Below are 23224 nucleotides of genomic sequence, written 5' to 3' on the forward strand. Positions count from 1 at the left end.
GAAGACTCTCAAATAGAGGATATCACACCTTCATAGGACTAAAATGTTAAAGATGCAAAAACATGAGGTCATATTCACTTTTAGAATAATCAATACAACGATACAGCTAATAGGGGCTGAAAACTACCTGACTAGACTATCAGAAACTCCTGAAATTTTGCATTAGAGATTCTGCATTTGTCTCCATACCTGTGTAATATCCGACTTGATTTCTCCCTCTGGTTGTTCCTTTGACTGAGCTATTTCAAATTTAGGGACATAATTTTGTTCTTCACTCCTTGCAGCCTGCTGCTGAAATTTTGCATGTTCATTTTTCATTTCATTGATCTGCTGCTGAAGTTTTGTATTCTTAGCCCTTTCATTTTCAGATATGAATTGCAAATTTTTAACTTGTGCAACCAATTTCCCAAGACTAGATTTCAGCTTCTGTCTTTCGTCCAGGTTTTCCTTTTCACGCTTTTGGAATTCCTCCTGTAAAGACAGTAGCTCTTTTCCTCGGGTCTCTTTTTCCCTTTTCAACAAGTCCAAAGCAGAAGCGGTGGCTTTTTCGAGTTCTCCTTTGAGTTGCTGCAGCTTCTCTACCTCTGCTTCTTTCTTACTTAAGGTTTTGTCCATCTCTATGCACTGATTTACAGATTTATTTTTTTGCTGTATTTCAGTCACATACCTTTCCTGTAGGCGAATGTAATTCAATTTGGCTTTTTTAAGCTCTAGCTGTAAAGTTTCCTTTTCTTTCTTAGATTCTTGAAGATGTTTTTGGGTATCAGATAAAATCTCTTGCAAATTCTTCAATGACCTGTCAGAATCACTCTTCTCTAGGATTACTTTGTATTTATCTTCGATTAATTCTTCGACATTCCCCTTTAGCTTATTTATGATGTTGACAAACACTTGCTGCTTGGTAATCTTCACCTGCAGTTCTTTAACCTTTTTCTCTAAATACATGTTACTACACTGTAGGTCTTGGATTCGAGTTTGCTGCTTTTTGTTGGTATATTTTAATTTCCGTAAGACTTCATTTAAAGCCATGTCCTCTTCCAGAGGTTGTAAGCTTTCGAAGCTTTGTTCTGTGTGAGGGGTCCTGCAGCTCTCCCGAGATGCTACCCCATTCCAGGAAATGTCTACAGGGGACCAAGCTGAGAAAAGCTCTGGACTCTCCATGCCCTCTACTTTGATTTCCTTTTGGTGAGTAAATGACATCTCACGAATCTCCCCAGAGTTCTCCTTTTCTTTTGAAGAAACTGCAATCTGAAAATTATAGTAAATAAGTGCTTAAAAGTAGAAAGATGATGAGTTTTGGAGTCAGATAGAGGTAGCCTTAAATCCAATAGCCATAGTTTACTTTCCCCAGCTATAAAACAACAATAATACTTGTAGATGTCTTCTAAGTGCTAATTGCTAAATGTAAATGAACCACCTAACACAGCAAGCATAGCACAAATAGGTATATAATACATGACAGGTATCACATGTAATTTTACAAAAGAAAAATTAAACTTTGGTATTCTCACCATTTTCTATAATCACAAACCTTTCTGAACACAACTTAAGATGTTACTTTCTTTGACTTAAGTGAATTAAAATAAATTTATCAATTGCTTTTCAATCTCTACAAGACTCTTAAATTTTCTTATTTAAACCTATGCTTCACATGCTATGACTCCTACAAACATTAGAATGTCAGAAGAATATGCCTCATATTGACTTTGTCCCAACAGTACTGATTCTGGGGGTTTTAAAAAAGGGCGGGGCATTGTTGTACGGTAATGCTTAAATGAATATAACGTTAAAAACCAGTAAAAAATATCTGTAGTGTATGCTGTATAACTTCCTAGAATTTAGAAATGTTGGACTCCTGTATTTTAATGGTTTTTCATTCCTCTGGGATACGAGGCCCCAATGTCTGATCTTGATACCTGACTCACTTTTTCTCTCCGGCTTCATCTAATATTTCTCTCTTGTTCTGTCAAGCCAGGGGCACTGTGCTTCTTTTTAGTACTCGGCTCAATGACCACTTCTTCAGGGAAGCTTTCCCCAAACTCTAGTGTAGATTCCAATCCTACATGTAACATTTAGTCACAGCAATTATCACAGTTTCAAAAACATATTTGTGTAATTATTTGATTAATGTATATTTCTTCTACTAGAATGTTATCTTCATGAGGACAAGAAGCTCATCTTTGTTTTTAACCATTATATAGCCAATACATAGCACAGGGCCTGGCACAAAGCAGATGCCCAAAAGGACTTACTGACAACATGGATGAATCAAAGTAATGAAAAGAGCAAGGGGCAATCCTAAAAAACCCTAATTAAGCAGATTTAAGAAATGTTTTCAGAAATCAATATGGGAAAATAAAATTCTTTTCTAAATGCTGCCATTACATCCAAATAAATGAATTCAAAAATTCCTCATACAGGATGTGGCTCAAGCAGTTGAGTGTCTGCTTCCTACATGGGAGGTCCTAGGTTTGGTCCCCAGTGCCTCCTAAAAACAAAAAAACAAACAACAAGAAAAGAAACGAAAAAGCCTATTCAGAGGAGCTGACGTGGCTCAGTGGTTGGGCACTGGCTTCCAGCATACGAGGTCTCGGGTTCAATCCCTGGCCCTGGTACCTCAAAAAAACAAACAAACCAAAAACAACTCCTTGTATTTATAAAAGGAACACAATGGCCATAGCTTTTCTCATCAAATTCACAAGGAAAAGTTAGCATTTATGCTATTCTTGCATTATATCTATTTGCCAATTCTTAGAATCCTTTTTTTCAGAATACATAGAATTTATACTGTTGATATTATTAGTACTCATAGGATGCTACATGTGTGCCAGCATCAACAATTCAAAGGAAAAATAGTTTTTTTTGATAGAAAAATATTTTTGTCAATAGAACCCAACATGATAGAAAAATCTTAAGCTTTTCTTGTCAAATTATTTAATAACCCAGTGCTCCTTCTTCTTCTCAACCTTTCCCTTACAGTAAAGTCTAAGAATACCAGCTGTGATGCAATAAACATCAAAGCATATTATATTCAAAGTTCAGGTAGATGCTAAGGAGTATAACTGAAATTCAAGATAAAATAATTTTTTAAAAAATTATCATTTGGTAGAGCTAGTGCCCAAGTACAAACTATTTTATCAGAAAACAAACAAACAAACAAAAAACTTGCTTCTGAATTGGTTAAGGTCTCAGAATGCATTTTCACCAGAGAGGCAATGTCATTTGTGCTGATCAGATGATTTAGCACTTACATTATATACAAGCATTTTTAAAAACACATCCTTCCTTTAATACTCCACAGGCTTCACTGACCACCAAAAGTCTTACCTCTTCTATTTTGTTTGCTCTCAGATCGAGCAAGTTAAAGCTATTCTCTTTATAAAGTGGTCCTTCAACATCAGTGAGGATGCTTTCTGTATACGAGAAGCTTTGAGGTTGAGTATGGTGGAGAGCAGATCCCTTGGCAGTGTTTTTAGCCAGTGACTTTTCCCTGAGTTTCAGTGTCTCTTCAATACAGTCTATTAAAGGCGGGCTTCTAGAAGGTTGACTTGCAGACTCATGATCAAGCAGGTCTTTATTTGTGGAAATGCTAATTTCCACTGGACTTTCTTCATTAAATAAGTCAGTCTTTATATTGTTGTCTTTTGCATAATTAAATACATGCGTTTGCAATTCTGGCTTCTTTGTGTAAGATAAGCCTTCCCTAGGATTTTGAAAAGTTGTTGTTTCATCATTAAATGCTTCTGTCCAGTGAAATTTGCAAAGGGGTTGGAATTGTCTCAAGGTAGAAATGCTTGTGTCAAATGGCTGACTTAGTACAGTCTGTGAGTAATTTTCAATGTTGACATCTCATTAGAAAGAAAAAAGAAATAAGAATTAGTTGACCATAGCTTTACATGGTAACAGCTATATTTTCATTTAAGGAATAAGCTGTTGGAGCCTTTTAAGAATTACATATTATTTCAAACTTGTATAGATTGTGGCATTGTTTTTCCCCTAGCAAAACAAAACAACTTTTTACATGGGGGAAAGAGTCCCCAAATGACTGCTACAAAAAGAAGACTGTTTTTATGTAATTAATTATGTAATTTATGTAATTAAGGTCAAATATCTTTACAAGTTCCAAGACATCTTGGAAGTCCTTTAGTACTGTAGTTTTAAAATGCTTCTAGGGAAACGGACTTGGCCCAGTGGTTAGGGCGTCCGTCTACCACATGGGAGGTCTGCGGTTCAAACCCCAGGCTTCCTTGACCCAGGTGGAGCTGGCCCATGCACAGTGCTGATGCGCGCAAGGAGTGCCCTGCCACGTAGGGGTGCCCTGCCACGTAGGGGTGTCCCCCGCATAGGGGATCCCCACTCCTTGTGCCCGTAAGGAGAGCCCTGCCACGCAGGGGTGCCCTGCCACGTAGGGGTGTACCCCGCGTAGGGGATCCCCACTCCTTGCGCCCGTAAGGAGAGCCGCCCAGCGCAAAAGAAAGTGCAACCTGCCCAGGAAGGGCGCCGCCCACACTTCCCCGGTGCCGCTGACAACAACAGAAGCGGACAAAGAAACAAGATACAACAAATAGACAGAGAGAACAGACAACCGGGGGAGAGGGGGGAATTAAATAAATAAATAAATCTTTAAAATAAATAAAATGCTTCTAAAGTACAACAGCAATTCGGTGGTAAATGAAGATGGTGGTTAATAGTATAAATATAATAATGTTCTTTTACAAAGTGTTAAGAATATGGTGATACATGGGAAAGTTACAACTTAGCTAATTTATGTATGACAGTAATGTATGAGGTAACAGTAATATTGTAATACTTTTGCACCAATGGCAAGGAAGATATATCAATTCTAAGGGACAACTATGGGTGGTGTATAAGGGGGAAGAAGATTTTTCCTTTTGGAGTAATGAAAACATTCTATAATTGACTAAGGTGATGACAGCACAACTCTGTGATGAAAATGAGAGCCACTGAATGTACATTTTGAATAGATCGTACAAAGCATGGGATTGTATAAACAGGGAATCCTGTGGTGGAAGATGGTCTGCAGTTAACAGAATATGAGAATGTTCTCTCTTGAACAATAACAAATACATAATATAGGAGTTAATAAGTGGACGAGCTGGGGGAAAAATAGACCAAATGTAAGATATGGGGTATACTTAGTAGTAATATTCTGATGATGCTCTTTCATTGTTTGTAACAAATATTTCAAAATAATGCAAGGTGCTTGTGGTAGGGAGATGTATGAGAGCCTTGTATGATGATATGCATTTGCTTTGTAAATTCACAACTTTTACTATATTTGTTATTTATGAATGTTCATGTAGGAACAAAAGAAAAAACCAGTTCTTTGACAATGTCCTTAGTTCACGGAATTAACTATCCAGAACGCCTACCTCTAAAATTCTTGCATGTGAGGTAACACATTTCCCTTGTCAACCAATACATTATAGATTTAGTTCATTCTAATGAAGGGCTATACTTGATTTCCTTTTTTGCTGGACATTTAGGTTGTTTCTAATTTTGCAATTAAAAAAACACTGCAGTAAGCATTCTTATGTTTCCTTGTATATTAATATTCTATTAATTACTCAATATTAATTACAATTCCTGGGTATATATCTAGAGTGGAATTGGTGGATTATAAAAATACATATCCTAAACTTTATTAGATATTGCAAAAGTAGTCTCCAAAGCAGTTGTACCAATTAATACTGTTATCAGTAGCAGGAGAGTTCCTTTGCTTCACAGCCCTCCAGCACATGTTAAAATTTTATGTATGAAATGGTATTTTAATGTGGGACATTTAATGTACATTTTCATGTATTTAATGGACTTGTAAAGTTTTTTTCCTGAGTTCTGGCTGTTATATACTTTGCCTATTTCTCTATTGGGTTATTTGTCTTTTACTTATTGATTTGGAATTCTTTTTTCGGATATCGATCCTTTTTCAATTATATGCACTGCATATATTGTCTGTCTGTGGCTCATTTTCACTTTGTTGATTATACTTCAGTCACATAGAAGTTTTTTTTGTCTTTATGCAGTCAAATGTATCAATCATTTTCTTTATGATTTGTACTTTTTTATGTCTTAGTACATCTTTCCCCTTTCCTGTTATCATAAAGGGATTTTTTTTAATAAGTGAAAGCTTCACAGTTCATGTTTAGGTGTTAACTCATGCAGAATTTATTTTTGATTTGATGTGGGCTAAGGATCTAATTGTTTCCTTCATCTTGAGAGCCAACAGTCGCAGCCCAATTTAATGAATCATCAATTGCCCCTGCCCTGACTTATAACCTCTTTCATGTACCACCTGTCCACATATGTGTGGGTCTATTTTTGGACTTTGTATTCTACTCCACTGCTTATTTTTTCACTCTATCTCTATGCTACATTGTTATAATTACTATAATGTTGTAATAAATTGTGTCATTTGATAGAATGTCTTCACATCTTTTTCAAAATGGGTCTTGGTTTTTTTTTTTTTTAAAAAAAGAACAACTCTTTTTACTTCAACTGGGAATGTTATCAACTAAGGATAAAAGAAATTTCATTAATTCACAGATTTGAGGAAAACTGGCATCTTTACAAAGCTAAACATGAAACAGTTATTTTTTGTACTCTGGTAAAGCTTTATAATTTTTTCCCACAGAAATCACTTTTTGTCAGGTTTCTTTTTAAGTTCCTTAATTTGTGTTGTTACTGAAAATAGTATCATCTATAAAATTATTCTAATTGGTTCTTGCTGATGCATTCGGAATGCTATTCATTTTTTATATTGATCTTGTATCCAGCATTCTTCTAAACTTTCTTACTAGTTCTAATAATTTGTCTACAGGTTCTTAGCACATTTTGTGTAGACAATCATATTATTAACAAATAATGATCATTTCTTTTATTCCTTTCTAATCTATTTGCCACTTATATTTCCTATATCAGCATGTACTGAATTCCATAATTTTAATAGGGGTTATCAAATATTTTAGATATTATTTATAATTAATAAAAATAAGGAGCTATTTATACATAGTACTTGGGTTGCTTTAATATGATCAATGTGTTTCAATATATGACTAATTCCTAAATAGCTTTCATCTGTCAGTTTAAGACAAGAGATTTATTACATCAATACATGTATTTTAAGATATTTGTATAGTATAAAATTCTGGTGTCAGACTGGGAATGGAACATCAGATGATGTCATGAAAGTGACATGGCCTTGGGCAAGTTACTCTGAGCCTCACTTTCCTCATTGGTAAAATGGAGATAAAAACAGTCCTTATTTCATAGGATTGTTTGTGGATTAAATGAGCCAATATATATAAAGTGCCTAGCACAGTACCGGGCTATTATGGTCACTGATATTACAATAAACCACAAGAATTCTTAGTTTTTCTGTTTTGCATGTTGTCAACAAAGAGATACTCACCACCTATCAAATTGTCTAGCGCATTATAAATATCTTCGGAAAGTGTGAATTGAGACTTATTTTCCCCTTTTACATTCTTTATTTCATTCTGTATTAATAATAAAACAAGGCATTAATATTAGCTCTTCAAACAAAATTATCATAAACTTCTGAAGTTATATGTACAATGCCATGCCATTTTTCTGCTAGGATTTTTTGTGGCATGGGAAGAATGTGCTTTCCGGTACTTTTCCTCAATGCATATTAGAGCCCCCTTTGGTAAAACTATGTTAACATCTTAAATGACATATTATAGGGCAATTAAAGAAGTTTCCTGGAGCTATTTTCATATTTTGGTTTTCAGTACATCAAATCATGTGACACAAACATAGGTCTACATAATAGCATATATATCCCTGATTTTTTTTTTTTAGGTACTAGAGATTGAATCTGGGACCTCATACATGGGAAGCAGGCACTCAACCACTTAGCTACACCCACTCCCCTCATCATTTTTTTGATGTTTGTTAAATTTGACCTAAACAACATTACGGTGGTTATTTTTGTCTTTTAACATCGAGAATATATAAAACAGGGTCCAGTAGTAAGGTGAAATATGACTCCAATGAATGGAAATTTACAAAAATTCATGTGGTGCTTGTTCTCAACGTTACTTTAATATTATCTAAGATGAAAGGGTTTATTAAGTAAATAGTACAAATAAGATAGGAAAATGTTTAAGATGCTTAAGGAAAATACTGACTTCATCATTAACAGTATATCAAGTATGTGGACCTAAAAGTTGCTCTAAAAATTATTATCACTCTATTGGTCAGCTGGTTGCAAACTTCTATTTGATAATTGCTGCTTTTTAGCATTGTTCCACTAATTGAATGTACTTGAAAGTAATAAAAACTGAGCTATATTTTATAACAGTCTAATTTAGACTTGTTCCTAATTCAGACCATGCCTCCTAATCAGATAAAAATCCGCCAAAAATAATATACTTGAAAAATAAAATAGCATTATTTACATGCATTTATGTTTTATTTTGCACAAACTTCTTGGGACTCCCCTATTCACAGAACAGATCACGTCTAACTCTACTTTTCTATGACATTATTATTTTTAACTAAAATATGCATTTTTGTTTCTTTGGTCTTTAAATTTTTTATAAAGAAAAATATGCTGTAAACATTATCTTGGAGCCAGATTAACACTGTAATATTATGGCCACATTTTTTTATCAAAATGAAAATAGATTTTTATAAATAAAGAATTTTGAACATTACCGAAAAAAAAAAAAAGATAAAAACTCAAAAACCCACTATATCAGTGAGAACCAATGTGGTCATTTTCCCATTTGAACAAATACATACCCATATTATCATATTTAAGGTAATATGTGGACTACACATCTCGACAATTTAACTAGCGTACTCCTGATGAAAATTTAGGTTGTTTCCAATGTTTAGTTATTATGGATGATTCTGTAAACATCCTTGTTTCTATACTTCCTGGAGCATAACAATGCTTTTTAAAAACTTGCTAGACAAATTTTTAAAAAGCACAGATAAACTCTTGATCTATTACCAAACATAATCTTTGGAAAGATTATGCCAATTTATATATATGAAATATATGAAAATGTCAATATTCGTCCATTTTCAACAAACAAAAAGTCTATCATGTGGCATGAACTAATACATTCCTATCATTTCTCTTTACTTGTCAAACATTCGGAACAACATGCATGAAGATCTTGGGAGATTAAAATCATTTCTTTTGTGAGAATGGGCACTGAGAGTTTTTCTAAAGAAGGAATGACGTCATTTAAATGCAGGGTGCTGGGTCAGTATGAAAGACATGTGCAACATGTGAGTACTGACAGTGGAAGATGTACTGAACCAGGCATCAGGCCCCTTGGCCTGCCCTCCTGTGTCTGTGACTGACTTGTTATGGACATTCCCTTAGCTGCTGCCCTCTTGAAAGCTAGAAAGAATTTTTTTTTTTTTTTTGGAGGTACCAGGGATTGAACCCAGGACCTTGTACATGGGAAGGAGGCACTCAATCCACTTGAGCTATATCTGCTTCCCAGACAGGATCATTTTTAACTGTCTGAAAAATTCTACCTTTCTTTTCCCTCTGTATGCCTCCGCTGGAGAATTTTTTATATCTCATGTTTTTGAAGAAAGTTTCCTTTGGAAGATCATGTGAATGGTGAATACATCTGAACCCCCCAAAATTTAGGAGCAATGCACACCTGAGGCAAGTCAGAAGTGGTACCGCTGGTTTCCATACAGAAGGGAGAATCTGAGGGACTTAAGTCTTGAGAATGATTGCTGATATCCATGGCATCTGCTTCTGACAGGCTTTCTAATTTTTCATGAGAAGTATCCACATCAAATTGGACAGCATCTGAAGGTGATGGCCAAAATGTTTGATAGTTCTTGTTCCTAAATGCTGAATGATGGAAGTCTTCTTTAAAAAAACATAATTTTAATGCCTATTAGTATATGAAAAAACTATTCTCCTATCCTTCTTCACATTAAGAAATTAGCAAAGTTTACTGCCCTAAACTTTAAAATGTCATTTGTCCAGTTACTAGAAAAATTGACATTTTTAATCTGAGTGTACCACGGTTACTTTGGTGGTGAATACTAATTTGGACAAAAATAAGTCAATATGTCTAACAACTATCCAGTAATTCCCTAAAAAGTTTGGCACCTAGAAGGAAAAGGGATCTCTCAGTTATTTAATCAAAGGCTTCTCAGTATACTATCAGAAATCTAAGAGGTTCCATAAGACACTTTGTTACTTGATACTTTCTATTCTAACACTTTATTCTCAAGTCAAATTCAACAATGCATATCAGTTTCCCTCCTCATGTTTATAAGTTATACCTATTTTCTCAGGTAGTAGGGTTTGAAAACACAGAGGTATCTTCTTGGCATCTCTCTACCTCAGCAACCAGGCTTATTTAGTTACTAACCCGTCGATTTCCCCTTTAAATATTTCTTCTCAAACCATTTTTTCTTTCTATCTTTGTTATCACACTGATCCATGCCCTGGTGATCTCCTCAGGTCTGCCAGGAGATTGGAGTGGAAAGGATGTCCATCCAAATGGAGACCAGATTCTTCTGCTAAACTATCTAGGCCTTCTATAACTTGGGCCCCCATTACCCACCCAGATCAAGTTCCTTTCCCTGCAAACAGATCGTGCTCCTTACCTCTTCAGCAATTTGCCCTGGTATCTGCTTCTCTCTCCTGAAACCTTCCAAACCTACCCTAGTTGTATTCATCTATTTCTTCAAATTCCTAGAATGTCTTCAGTCTCTAAACCTATAGCTCTCAATTCAGCCCTTACTCCTTTACTGTTTTGAATCTTCACCACTGTTTCAAGTATATCAGTTTGTACTTACAGGTTATAAACATCTTGTGAGAAGCCCATTTATGATTCTCAATACTGCTTATAACAAAGACCTGTGTTGTTCACAGTAATTACTAAATCTTACATTCCAAATATTTATTTCTATTCAACCCTCTTAAGCAAACTACAGGCACCATTTGCCTGGATTACCCAATTTGCTAAAGCATAATTGTTTTCAAACCTATGGCATCATTTGGTAAAGTATAAAAGTCAACAAGAAGCAACCTAACCTAACTTTATGCTCATCTTTTCTATATTTTGAGAACACATAAATGTTGCCTGGGTTGTAGGAGAGAGGACCTGGAAAATTCTTATTTCATTTTCCAAATGCAAAAAAAGACAAAGGCCTTATGTTGTTTTTTTTTTTTTTGTGACCCCGAATTTTAATTACACTTCTACAACTTTATTCACCCCTCACATGGCACTGCACAATCTGCCGCCCTTTATTTTTTTAAGTTAGGCATACTTTTTCCATCTCTCACTTCTGTCCTTACCAGTTTTCTTATGTTAGATTCGTTCAAACATTTAAGTAGGACATACCATGTTCCAGAGACATTCTAAAGTTCTTTTAAAACAGGTTTTTAAAGAGATGACTACTGGCAAAACTTTTAGGTTTTGCTTTATTTTTTTTTCAGTCATATGGCAGCTTTAACTGCTTAAAGCACTGGTCTCATTGTCCCCTCAGAGCAACACACCACGGTTTTTACGACGCAAAGTGTGTTCACGTCCAGGCTCCAAAGAGTTGCTTGGATCCACCACAAGGAGATCCTCCTTCCACGCTCTGCTCCGCGGGAGGGAGAAGAACGCTTTTCAACCTTCTCCACAGGTGGCTTCTAAACACTCGCAGTCGGGATCCAGGCGCGTTGGAACCACCCGGTTGTGACGTCGGCACGAACCCAGCCAGGGTGGGCGGCGGGAGGCCAGATCCCGAAAACCCCGGGGGCCTGCGGCGTGTTCCCGGCGTCCTGAGGTCGCGCGGGTGTGAACAGCCCGTGCTCTGTCGCGTCCCTGTGCCCGAGGAAACACAAAGCGGGGTACGGCACGAAGTGCTCGGGACGGAAAATCTCGCACGGGGATTGGCTGAGTGCGCGGTCGCAGAAGATGTAGCCGCCGACGCCCCGGGCGACTCCCAAGTACCGTCCCGCGCGAGCCTTGCGCGCGCAGCCGGCACAGCACAGGGGCGGGACTTCCGCTCGGGCTTCCCGGGTAGGCGGGGCTTCCGGTCGGGGTCGGGCTTCCGGTCGGGGCAGTCCCGGTGTCTGGGCGGTGGGTCTGGTAAGCTCGCCGCACGTGGCGTGGGCCGTTGGCGTGGGGTTTCTGAGCAGTTGCAGACGCCGTTGCCCCGTCCGCCGGTTAAACCGTCTCCGTGCCGTTCTCCTCCCGCGCGGGCCTTCGGTGTTGCTGGGGGCTTGCCGCCCTGGCGTCATGGACTACCGGCGGCTGCTTATGAGCCGGGTGGTCCCTGGGCAGTTCGACGACGCGGATTCCTCCGACAGGTGACGCTCTTTGGGGACACCGACTCTGTCCAGATTCTGCTCTCTCCTCTCGTCCCCTTTGCGAGGGTTGACGTTTATTGTGGTCTGGGAGAAACTGGTAGTTCATGACTCAGGGTCTCTCTTCAGTCTTTTGCTTCTTTCTCCCTCTCAGCCGGGGTCTGTCGTCCGATGATGTTACGGGGGTCCAGGGTTTCCTGTTTGGTAAGCTCGCTGAGAGATAGAGGTGGGAATAAGAATTGTGCTTTATCGACATTTACTCAACAGTCAACATCTGCTGTGTGCCACCTCCTGCCGTCCGTGCTGGAGGTAGTGGTGAACAAGATAACCAAGTTACTGCTGGCGTGAAACTTTACCTTCCACCTGGGGTGAGGGGCAGGCAATTAAGTACAAAGAAAGATTTTTAAAAATCAGTGATATATGCTATATGAAGAAGCAAAATAGGGTGATACACTAAATAAGAAGTGGCTGGTCTGGCGGGAGGGTGTCCAGATCTAGAAGACAACGCCATCCACAGGAAGAGCTGAGGGATCAGCATTTCAGGCAGAGGAGACAGAAAATGCAAAGCCCCGAAGATGGGATTCCCTCCGGGTTGTGAAGGGAAGCACAAGAGGCCAGTGTGCCTAGAGCACAGGAAGGTAGTTGAGAAGATTGGTAGGCAATGACAGGGGTGAGAAGGGGCCAGATCACGTAGAACCATGTACAAGTGATGGTAAGGAGTTTAGGTATTATTCCACATCTCTTAGAAAGCTGTAGGAGAACTTTTAGCAGGGGAATTATGTGATTTGATGATTTGAAGGAGTTGTCTCCGCTGTAGATGGGGGTGATGGAAGGAGTGGAAGGAGAGAGATCTGTTCAGAAGTAATAATCTGGTGCACAGATGATGATAGCTAGAGTTAGGGCCATAGGGGTATGTTTCATAGGTGGAAGTAACAGGGTTTGGCAGTAGATTGGATGTGGGGTGTGAGAAGAGAATGAAGGGTAACTCCTTAAAAGCAAAATGAACCCATTATTTTGGAATTCTAAGAGAACAGCTTTTTACTTGGTTTGCAGTAAGAATTCATATGGGTTCATTAAAAGTTTGTAGATTTTCTTCATCAGTCAGGGAATTTTCAATAAATACATGCTGATCACTTTCTATGTACCAGATCTAGTGTTCTTAGGGAAGCATTGCTAAACCAGTTTCATCTTGGATGACAGACTTAGGCTCTAACAGGAGGGACATGTTAACTAGTTTGTATTAGAATCAAACACTACAAAGGAGAAATAGGGAAGACTCCCCTGAACAAGTGATAGGTGACAGGGGAAGAATGAATGGGACCTAGCCAGAGAAGAGAAATAGGAAGGACATTCCCAGTTTATGTTTACAGATCAGTGTACAAAAGGCCTTAGGGAAGAAGGAACACAGCGGGAGTGGCAGTGCTCTGGTTTATGATCTACCATGGAGTGTGGTATGGATAAACCAGTGGTTCTCACTGGGAGCGGTTTTGGCCCCCAAAGGACTTTTGGCATTCCGGAGACAATTTTTTTATTGTGACTTCTTGGGGGAAGGGAGAAGGGCAGGTACTACTGGCATTTGGTGGGTAGAGGCCATGGATGCTGCAAAATATCCTGAACTGCCCAGCTGGATCTGAAAGTTCCCACAGGGCAGCAGATATGCAAACCAACAGCTGAACCCTGGGCTGTTCTCTGTTTGACCACCCTCACTTCTCTTACTGCATTATTCCCTACCCATTTCACTCGTTTGTTATGCTTGGCCCCTGTGTGCACCGCTCATTGCCTTTATGAGCATGATGATTGGGAGTTCTGTGTGTAACACATGAAATCCCAATACAACCCCTCTATTGCACGGTGGAATTGAGTTCAAGGTAAATCTGCCTGAGACTTACTCTTGAGTTTTGTCAAAAAACTTTTCTGTTAAAGCAGCTCTGTGAATGATTTTCTTCAAATCAGATAGTTCAATGTTAATATGAGTCAGTTCATTGAGCAGAGAAGATAATGGTGTAACGATATAAATCTAACTTCATTCAGGCAGAACGGTATTTAACATTTGATATCCTCTTTCCCTAGTAGGACTTGGGCATGAAGAGTAAGGAAACAACTACAATAGAACTCTGAAAAACTGGAGAATTTGCTATTAAGAAGATTGAGCTTATTGGGAGATTTGCTATAAGGGAACCTTTTAGATCTATCCTTTTAGAGTATAGTGTGTTACATAGTAAGTAAATGCATATTTGAATTGTGAGTTCAATTAGAATATGTGTAAACATGACAAATTTTTGTATTTCCAGTGAAAATAGAGACTTGAAGACAGTAAAAAAGGAGGATGGCATTCTCTTTGAACACCTTCAAAATAATGTGAGTGTGAAGGCAGGTGAAGATGAGCTAGAAGAGGAAGAGGAGGACTATGATGATGATGAAGATGATGAAAATGATTGGGACTGGGATGATGAAGTTGGAAAACTCACAAAAGGTTGTCCCTCCAGTGGAAGGAGTAACCCACAGGTATTTTATTAATGAACTGTATGTCTTTACTTGCCTATGTATGCCTTCTTTTTTAAAAGGACTTTCATTGAATTCTCCTCATTGATGTGGTGCTGTAATTAACCAAAAAATTCTCCCCAGGTTATGTTCTGTATTTTTTGTCTTTTCGGTATTTCTGATAATTTCCTGGGTGTAGATTCTTTCTATAATCAGTTAATCTTCAAGGAGTTATTTAAAGTGTCAAATTTATGAGCTTAAAAATTTTCATAGGGAAGGCCACGAATAGACAGTTTACTACAGTTAAGGAACATGGAGGAGGCTCAAGTAATTGGGCTTCCACCTATCACATGGGAGGTCCGTGGTTTGATTCCCAGTGCCTCCTAAAGAAGACAGCGAGCTGGTACAACGGGCAGGTGCGACACACTGACACAACAAGATGGTGCGACAGGAGACACAAGAAGAAAAGCATAATGGGAGACACAACAAAGCAGGAAGCAGAGATTCCCAGTACCTCCTAAAGAGGACGAGCAGGATGGCAAGCTGGCGCGAAGGGTAGGCACAGCAAGCTGACACAACAAGATGACACGAGATGAAAGAGGAAAAATATAACAAGAAGGCACTGGGAATGTCTGCTCCCATCAAGAGGAACATTGGAAACAACCTCATGTCCTTACAATTGCAAATTGGTAAAATTTGCCATTGGACTGATGACTCACACAATGGGATATTATGTGGCCATAAGATATATTGCCATGGAAGAAGACTATACTAATAACAGGAGGAAATATGTTCGTGATCTACCTTCATGTTCAAGGGGCAAAAGTTATCAGGGAGCATCTGCACCCCACATGGGAGGTCCTGGGTTCGGTCCCTGGTGCCTCCTAAAAACAAAAGCAAACAATAGTCAAACAAAAGAAAAATACATCTCAGGGGAGCTGATGTGGCTCAGTGGTTGAGCACTGGCTTTCTGCATACAAGGTCCCAGATTCAATCCGTGGCCCCAGTACCTTAAAAAAAAAAAAGTACTGGGCAGCGGACTTGGCCCAGTGGTTAGGGCCTCCGTCTGCCACATGGGAGGTCCACATTCAAACCCCGGGCCTCCCTGACCCGTGTGCAGCTGGCCCACACGCAGTGCTGATACGCACAAGGAGTGCCTTGCCACATGTGTCCCCTGCGTAGGGGAGCCCCACACGCAAGGAGTGCCTCCCATAAAGAGAGCCACCCAGTGCGAAAGAAAGTGCAGCCTGCCCAGGAATGGCCCTGCACACACGGAGAGCTGACACAAGATGACACAACAAAAAGAAACAGATTCCCGTGCCGCTGACAACGGAAGTGGACAAAGAAGATGCAGCAAATAGACACAGAGAACAGACAACCAGGTTGGGGGGAGGGGAGGGGAGAGAAATAAATAAAATAAATAAATCTTAAAAAAAAAAATGTACTGAGTGTGTCCATTGTATGCAGAGCCAGAGGGTTGACAGGGGCATCTTCCTAACAGGTTTTTTGAAAGATGGGGGTGGGGGGCGGGGGGGGGACACACAGCATATTTCTTTGATATTAAAACAGCTTTATCATAGACTAGAATGTATCACTTTTTTAAATAAAGAAATTTTACTTCTGGTCTTGTTTTGGTAACGCGTATATTGATTTGTTCGTAAGACTTTGAGCAATTTTGACAAAGTATAATTCCTTTAAAAAAAGCTTAGGGAAATAAATGACTGGATGTGTATTTCTTAAATATTAACTATTATCTTTGGGTGCCAAGACTATGGGTGATTTTAAAAATTGCCTTAGTGTTTTCTACCATAAACACATACTATTTTTAATAAAAATTACTTTAAAAGTTAAATTTAATAGGTTTCTTATTTTAAAAAATTTTTTTTCTTTAGGTTGCACCAGGGATTGAACCCAGTATCTCATACATAGGCAGGTGCTCAACCACTGGGCAATATCTGCTCCCATAAAAAGTTTTATACAAATTTAAAAACCCATCCTCAAAGTTTCATGTTGATGTCTTTATTTTTGTCATCATTTATGTTTGTGCATAGCCCCAGCCTAAGTGCTAAAGCTGCATACTTTTTCCCTTTCTTGAGGTGCTGGGCCAAAGGGAAAGTCTTACCAGCAGTCTGATGTTGGTCTTAGCCATTTATTGTATACTTTGGAAGTAAACGAACATTCTGAAGTTTTAAGTTTATAGACCAGTCAAATTAGAAAATTGCATTTAATTTTAATTTGTTATTTGTAATAGGAAATAATACATTGAAGTTAAAAAAATGCCAGATCATGCAGACATTTTTCCTAACCAATAATTTCAACATAGTCCTATTTCAAGTAGGATTCTATTTTTTACCTCTTCTTAGGGTATTCCTCATATTGATGCTTTAAAAGCTAAATATGAACCACGTGGAAAAGAAAACACATGTTCATAAACCTTAGGTTTTTATTTACAACTAATGCTTCAACTCTGGAACTCATTTCTTCTAGGCAAATCGACAGACTTCCAGTTGCAGTTCAACCAGAATGTCGACTCCAGCAGACAAGGTCTTACGGAAATTTGAGAATAAAATTAATCTCGGTGAGTTTATAGACTATGTTACTTCACTTCACTTCGCTGAGCTGTAAGAGTATTCTTTAGAAACCACAAAGTGTTTTAACATTTTATTTTATCAAGAAATGAATATATTTAAGTGTTGCAGACTGAATAATTCCCAGAGAAAATAAAAGCTTTAAGTAATTAAAAATTGCTTTAGGGAAAGACTTCATACTTTTTTATTTTGTTCTATTATAGGAGCATGAAGTTAACAGATACTCGTTTAAATTATTGTCCATTTTGTATTAAATTTTGTAAAAGGAGCATCTTGTAGGAAGTTGAAAATCCTGGAGTATTAGAATATAGTTATTTTGTTTCACTGGAGACTTTATTTCAGTGTTACTCTTATAGTGAGCTTTTTTTAAAAATTTATTTCTGTCCTGTGGGGGGGCCCACCCATTGTCTGCTCTCTGTGCATTCGCTTTGTGTTTTTCCACATCCACTTGCATTATCCGGCAGCTCTGGGAAACTGCATCTTTTTGTTGCATCATCAGCTCTGTGTGTGTGGGTGGCACCACTCCTGGGCGGGCTGCGCTTTTTTAACATGGGGTGGCTCTCCTTTCGGGACGCACTCCTTGCAGGTGGGGCTTCCCTACGTGGGGACGCCCCTGTGTGGCAGGGCACTCCTTGCATGCTGCAGCACTGCGCATGGTCCACCTTACCACACAAGTCAGGAGGCCCTGGGGATGGAACCCTGGACTCTCCATGTGGTAGGAGGTTGCTCTATCAGTTGAGCCTGTCTACTTCCCTTACAGTGAGCTGTTAAATTAGCACATGCAAGGAATGAAAATGCTAATTTGAGCCACCACCACTTGAAGAATGCAGGGCCATCTCCCTTTTTGTAACTCTAGGCTCCTTGTTAAAAACCTAGCACAGTGTCTGTCATAGAAGCTGTCAACCAGTAACAAATTGATGAATGTGGCATTTTAGAGTCTCCACTGCCTATTGTAGACCTATAATTAGGCGTGAAGCCATATCCTTAAGAATTAAACCTGGAAGGCAGGAAGTTACATCATTCTCTATTGGTTGTACAAAATTTTAACATCTATCTGAAATTCAGTATATGCAGATATAGTACTTTTTCAGGGATTTCTGCATCTAGATTTCTGTGACTTAAAGTTACAGCTGTTGTGATGAAAGTAATAACACTAACTGGTGTTACCTTCAAAACTTAAAAAAATTATTATGAAAATATATCCGATTTATAATAGAAAATATTAAAAAAGCAGGAAGAAGGTGAAGTATCCTGTTAATATGTTAATAGTCTTTTTGTTATTTGTCTTACATATTGTTTACCTTGTGGCTTTTTTGTATTTTTAGATAAGCTAAATGTTACTGACTCTGTCATAAATAAAGTCACTGAAAAGTCTAGACAAAAGGAAGCAGATATGTAAGTAATACTTTAACTAAAACATGGCTTATCGGGAATAACGTTAGGTAGATTAAGTAGTATCTTGGTCATCATTCTTTTGCAAGGGATGTTCATTTGTATGTTTAAATTGCTTAATTTTTTTTTTCTTAGCTTAAATGAGGGTAACCTCTGCTTTTATAAATTGACAATAATAAATGAACCTTCTCAAGAAATAAATAGTAAAGCTGTAATCTTGTGAAATTCATGAATTGAATTGAATTTGCTCTCATGAGGGCAACAGAGTTTGTTGATTTCAGTTTAAACTAAAATGTTAGCATGTGAAAAAGCTCGTTTTAGGATTTATTAAGAATTCTTCCCTTCCATGAGGTATTTTTTAAAAATTCATAGACTAAAAGCTAAATAATGATTTAACTGAGAATTGTTTCATTTACATTTCAATTCCGAAAACCATTTGTTTAAGGTCTGGTTAACTTCTCTTAGATGCTAGTAACTCTAAGGCATTAATAGTATATTATAGACAATGATGCTTAAGACCAGGCAACTAGCACTGTTAGAATGGAACTTAAAGCTAATTTTCTTTTGATTTTTTGCTGTGTCCAAGAGATACCAACATTTTAAAACATGCCCTAGGAATTTGTTATTTCCCTGAAGCATCTGCATCTTTATGTATCTTGACTCATTTAGGCTAATGTGCCGGTGAGTGAGCTGGACCTAATTAGTGTTGCATGTTTTTAATGCAGAACTCAGCCACCATTATGAAATGATACAAACTTGTGTCTTTGTAGAAGATGGCTCAAAGGAGAAAGCCTTCTAAATGACTTTAATTCTGTCCTAATAGCATTATAAGATTTTGGAGGACAGTAAAAACAGGCTGTAGCTTACTTCACCAGCTACTCTTTTATTTACTGCTTCTGAAATATCTCGTGGTTGCTAGAGAGAAATACTTTTTCTTAACTGAAAATAGGTTCTTGTGTGTTCTAGGGAGTTGAATCACTTATTAAGGGGAAGTGAAGGAAGTTTCATTGGGTAATGTAACTTCGAAGAGATCATGAAAACTGTTGTTAAAGATTAACTATCTATTTAGGAATTTTCATGGAATGGTATGCATTTAGAAGCTTTTTATTTTTGCTTCTCCCACTAAATTTTGAAAATGTCAGCTGTACTTTTTTGTTTTTGGCTAGGTATCGCATCAAAGATAAGGCAGACAGAGCAACTGTAGAACAGGTACAGTTGAAATGTGTTGCAAGCTCTTGTTTCAAATTAGCATTTTTCTTTTTTCTGAATCATATTTACTTTCATCCTTTTTGCTTAGTACTGTGTTAACTAAAATTACTCCTTATTTATAATTTTTATAATTTTGCTTCATAATGTAAATAAAGTCATAGTCCCTTGTGACCCTGTGAAACTGCCATGCAGTGCCTTCCCCTTCTCAGGGGAAGCAGAAGAGATCAGACTAGGAATCTTAGCTCTCTTCTTAGGCAAGGTTTGCAGGAACTTTGTGAGTTTTCCTGGGAGATTGGTTGGATCTGCCACAAACTGGGGGTGTGGGGAGGGAGAGGAATGCTTTCAAATTTTCAATTAGAAACGGCTTTTTTGTTTAACATTTTGCTTGTTCTTTCTCTTCAAGAATGGGGAAAAATTGATCCCTATTTGATCCGTATGTAAAGGATGGTGGTTGGGTGTTAGTGTTGGCCCAGATGAAGAAGGAAATGAGAAGGGTTGGAGCGTTGCTCCTGCGGCCCTGCCACCCCCTTCCCCACCCAGGTAGTGCATAGGCACAGACACAGTTGGGCCAGCAGCCTCTTCCACCTGCAGGTCCTTGGTTTGTGGCATAAGCACATCCCTCCTATCAGCCGCCTCCCCCCCCAAGGTGGTAGCGCCTAACCATTAGTGCCAGTGAGGAATAAAATCCACCTTTTGTTAGGCAGGAGCACTGCCTGCAGTCCGTGTGTTCATTGTCCTCTTTTTATTCTTGGCAGTTTCCTTTTGTGACTGAAAACCAGGTGTGGTCTAGCTCAGAGAGAAGATATTCTCAAAGACTAAAATAATTTAAGTGGGAAATCCTTTCTTTTTCATTTTTAAAGTTGAATTTTTAATGATAGAGTGCATATCCTGAGTTTTTAGCTGTCTTTTAAAAATATATACTTGTCTCTTGTTTATTTGCTTTTATTTTCTCTTTCTCTATTTTATTTTAAGCCATTTGGTCTGTTGCTCTTTTTTGTACCCCATAACTACCAGTTTTGCTGAAGCACAGGTTTGTACCCACCTTCCTATCCCCAACTAGCTGTCATGTCTGTTCCATCCCTTTCCTTTCATTCTTCTCTAGTTACGGTGGTTGTGGTTTGGTTTTAGTCCTACAATTTACCAGGGTTGTTTGTTTTATTTTAACTTTACATCTCTGATATGATCACAGCCATCTCATTAGAGGAAAGACCCAAAAGTCTATTTAGTTTGGGCCACTTAGCGCTTTCTCACTCCATGGAGTTGGGAAGCTGCCTGAGCCACATGGTGCTGCTGCTGGTAGCCCTTGAAATTGCACACAAACATGGGGCTGCTTCCAGGTCAGGCTTTAGATGCATTTGCCTTCTGACCCTGGTTTACTCATTGATAGCAGGTGTCTGCCAACTTTTTCTATAAAGGGCCAAATAGTAAGTATCTTAGGCTTTTCAGACCACATAGTCTGTTGAATTTTATTATTATTATTTTTTAATCTTTAAAAATGTAAAAGCCACACTTAGCTTGCAGGCTGTACAAAAACAGGCTGCAGCTTGGATTTGACCTGCAGGCCATAGTGTGCTGTCCCCTGGCTTAGAGCTGCCTGTCCAGCGTGGGAGCCATGGGCCACATGGGCTGCCAAACACCTGAGACGTGGCCAGTCTGGATTGAGGTCTGCCGTCAGTGTGAAGTACACATTGAGTTTTGAAGACTTAGTATGAAAAACAGTGTAAAGTAGCTCATTAAATAACTTTTTACATTGATTACATATTGAAATGATACTGCTTCAGATACATTTTTTAAATGTATTAAAATTAATTTCAACCGTTTCTTTTTTATTGTGACTAGAAAAATTTAAATTATGTGACTTGTATTATATTTTTATTAGTAAAATTGGTCTAGAGTCAATTGCTACCTCCCTTGGACTTATTAAACCATTAATTTCCATGACTGCCTGAACTTGGTGGTTTGTTGTCCCTCTTGGTCCTTTGGCCTTCACCACACATTTATTTACTAAAAATTAGGCTGAATAAAAACACCGTGATATTGATTCCTGTTTAGTCAACCTTGATGGTGTACTGTAGTGGTTAAGTTCTTCAGTTCATTGTCAGATGCTTTACTGAGAAATAATTTGGTTCCATTTTTTTATTCTATTTTTCATTCTCTTTAGGTGTTGGATCCCAGAACCCGAATGATTTTATTCAAGATGTTGACTAGAGGAATCATATCAGAGATAAATGGCTGCATCAGCACAGGAAAAGAAGTGAGCTTTTCTTTGGATGGCTGAATGTTTTCATGTTAGTTTTCTTAATCCAGTTACCAAATGAAACTAAAGCACTTAGTCACTAAATGGTGGCTCATCAGGTCAGATGGTTTAATACAGTGTATCTAAAAATGGCTTTATTAATACTTATGGCCAGGTAGAAAGCTGTGCACATAACTCTTACCTTTTCACTACCATTTTTTACTATGTGGAACTGTCAAACCTTACTGGCTGTGCCCAATGGTGAGCTTCGCTGCTGGTCAGATTTCAGCAGGCCTGAATCCTAATCAGAAAGATATTGGGTGGGGGGGATGACGAGGAAGAGGCTTACTAATTTTTACGGTCTTATTTCTGTGAATTGGTAAATACTTTTCTCATTTTTTCTTTATATCTGGACATGGAGAAGCACAGATATGGTGCTTTTTAGTTAACTATTTCTTTTTTTTTTTTTTAGATTTATTTATTTATTTAAATCCCCCCCTCCCCCGATTGTCTGTTCTCTGTGTCTATTTGCTGCGTCTTGTTTCTTCAGCCGCTTCTGTTGTCGTCAGCGGCACGGGAAGTGTGGGCGGCGCCATTCCTGGGCAGGCTATACTTTCTTTCGCGCTGGGCGGCTCTCCTTACAGGTGCACTCCTTGCGCGTGGGGCTCCCCTATGCGGGGGACACCCCTGCGTGGCCCGGCACTCCTTGCGTGCATCAGCACTGTGCATGGACCAGCTCCACACGGGTCAAGGAGGCCTGGGGTTTGAACCGCGGACCTCCCATGTGGTAGATGGACGCCCTAACTACTGGGCCAACTCCGTTTCCCAGTTAACTATTTCTATGGGCAGTGCATTTAAGGAGAATTCTATATATTAATCACTAGATGTAAGACTGTCTTCACATATCTTCCATATAATTCAGGTATTTTAAAAAGGATGAAATTGTTTTTCATACATACATTTAAATAGGTTTTACTATATATGTAA

General features: G+C 38.4%; 2 protein-coding genes across 3 annotated transcripts in view; one reads left to right on the forward strand and one right to left on the reverse strand.

Moving 5' to 3' along the window:
- CAGE1 (cancer antigen 1) overlaps nucleotides 1-12017 on the reverse strand; it is a 71962-nt gene extending 59945 nt beyond the window's left edge. For both annotated transcript variants that reach the window (XM_058285194.2, XM_058285196.1), the window contains exons 1-5: nucleotides 11379-12017; nucleotides 9672-9889; nucleotides 7430-7517; nucleotides 3328-3848; nucleotides 190-1248 (exon numbers count right to left, since the gene is read on the reverse strand). In XM_058285194.2, the coding sequence (XP_058141177.1) occupies nucleotides 190-1248; nucleotides 3328-3848; nucleotides 7430-7517; nucleotides 9672-9889; nucleotides 11379-11394 (1902 nt within the window). In that variant the 5' untranslated portion in view covers nucleotides 11395-12017. The remainder of the gene's footprint in view (nucleotides 1-189; nucleotides 1249-3327; nucleotides 3849-7429; nucleotides 7518-9671; nucleotides 9890-11378) is intronic.
- A 31-nt stretch (nucleotides 12018-12048) lies between these two features.
- The window catches only part of RIOK1 (RIO kinase 1), a 30734-nt gene continuing 19558 nt past the window's right edge, over nucleotides 12049-23224 (forward strand). Inside the window, exons 1-6 of the mRNA XM_004450879.4 lie at nucleotides 12049-12334; nucleotides 14623-14836; nucleotides 17300-17390; nucleotides 18726-18795; nucleotides 19959-20001; nucleotides 22163-22255. Coding sequence (XP_004450936.2) covers nucleotides 12264-12334; nucleotides 14623-14836; nucleotides 17300-17390; nucleotides 18726-18795; nucleotides 19959-20001; nucleotides 22163-22255 — 582 coding nt within the window. The 5' untranslated portion in view covers nucleotides 12049-12263. The remainder of the gene's footprint in view (nucleotides 12335-14622; nucleotides 14837-17299; nucleotides 17391-18725; nucleotides 18796-19958; nucleotides 20002-22162; nucleotides 22256-23224) is intronic.

Source organism: Dasypus novemcinctus, chromosome 22 (genome assembly GCF_030445035.2).
Source record: "Dasypus novemcinctus isolate mDasNov1 chromosome 22, mDasNov1.1.hap2, whole genome shotgun sequence".
NCBI lineage: Eukaryota > Metazoa > Chordata > Mammalia > Cingulata > Dasypodidae > Dasypus > Dasypus novemcinctus.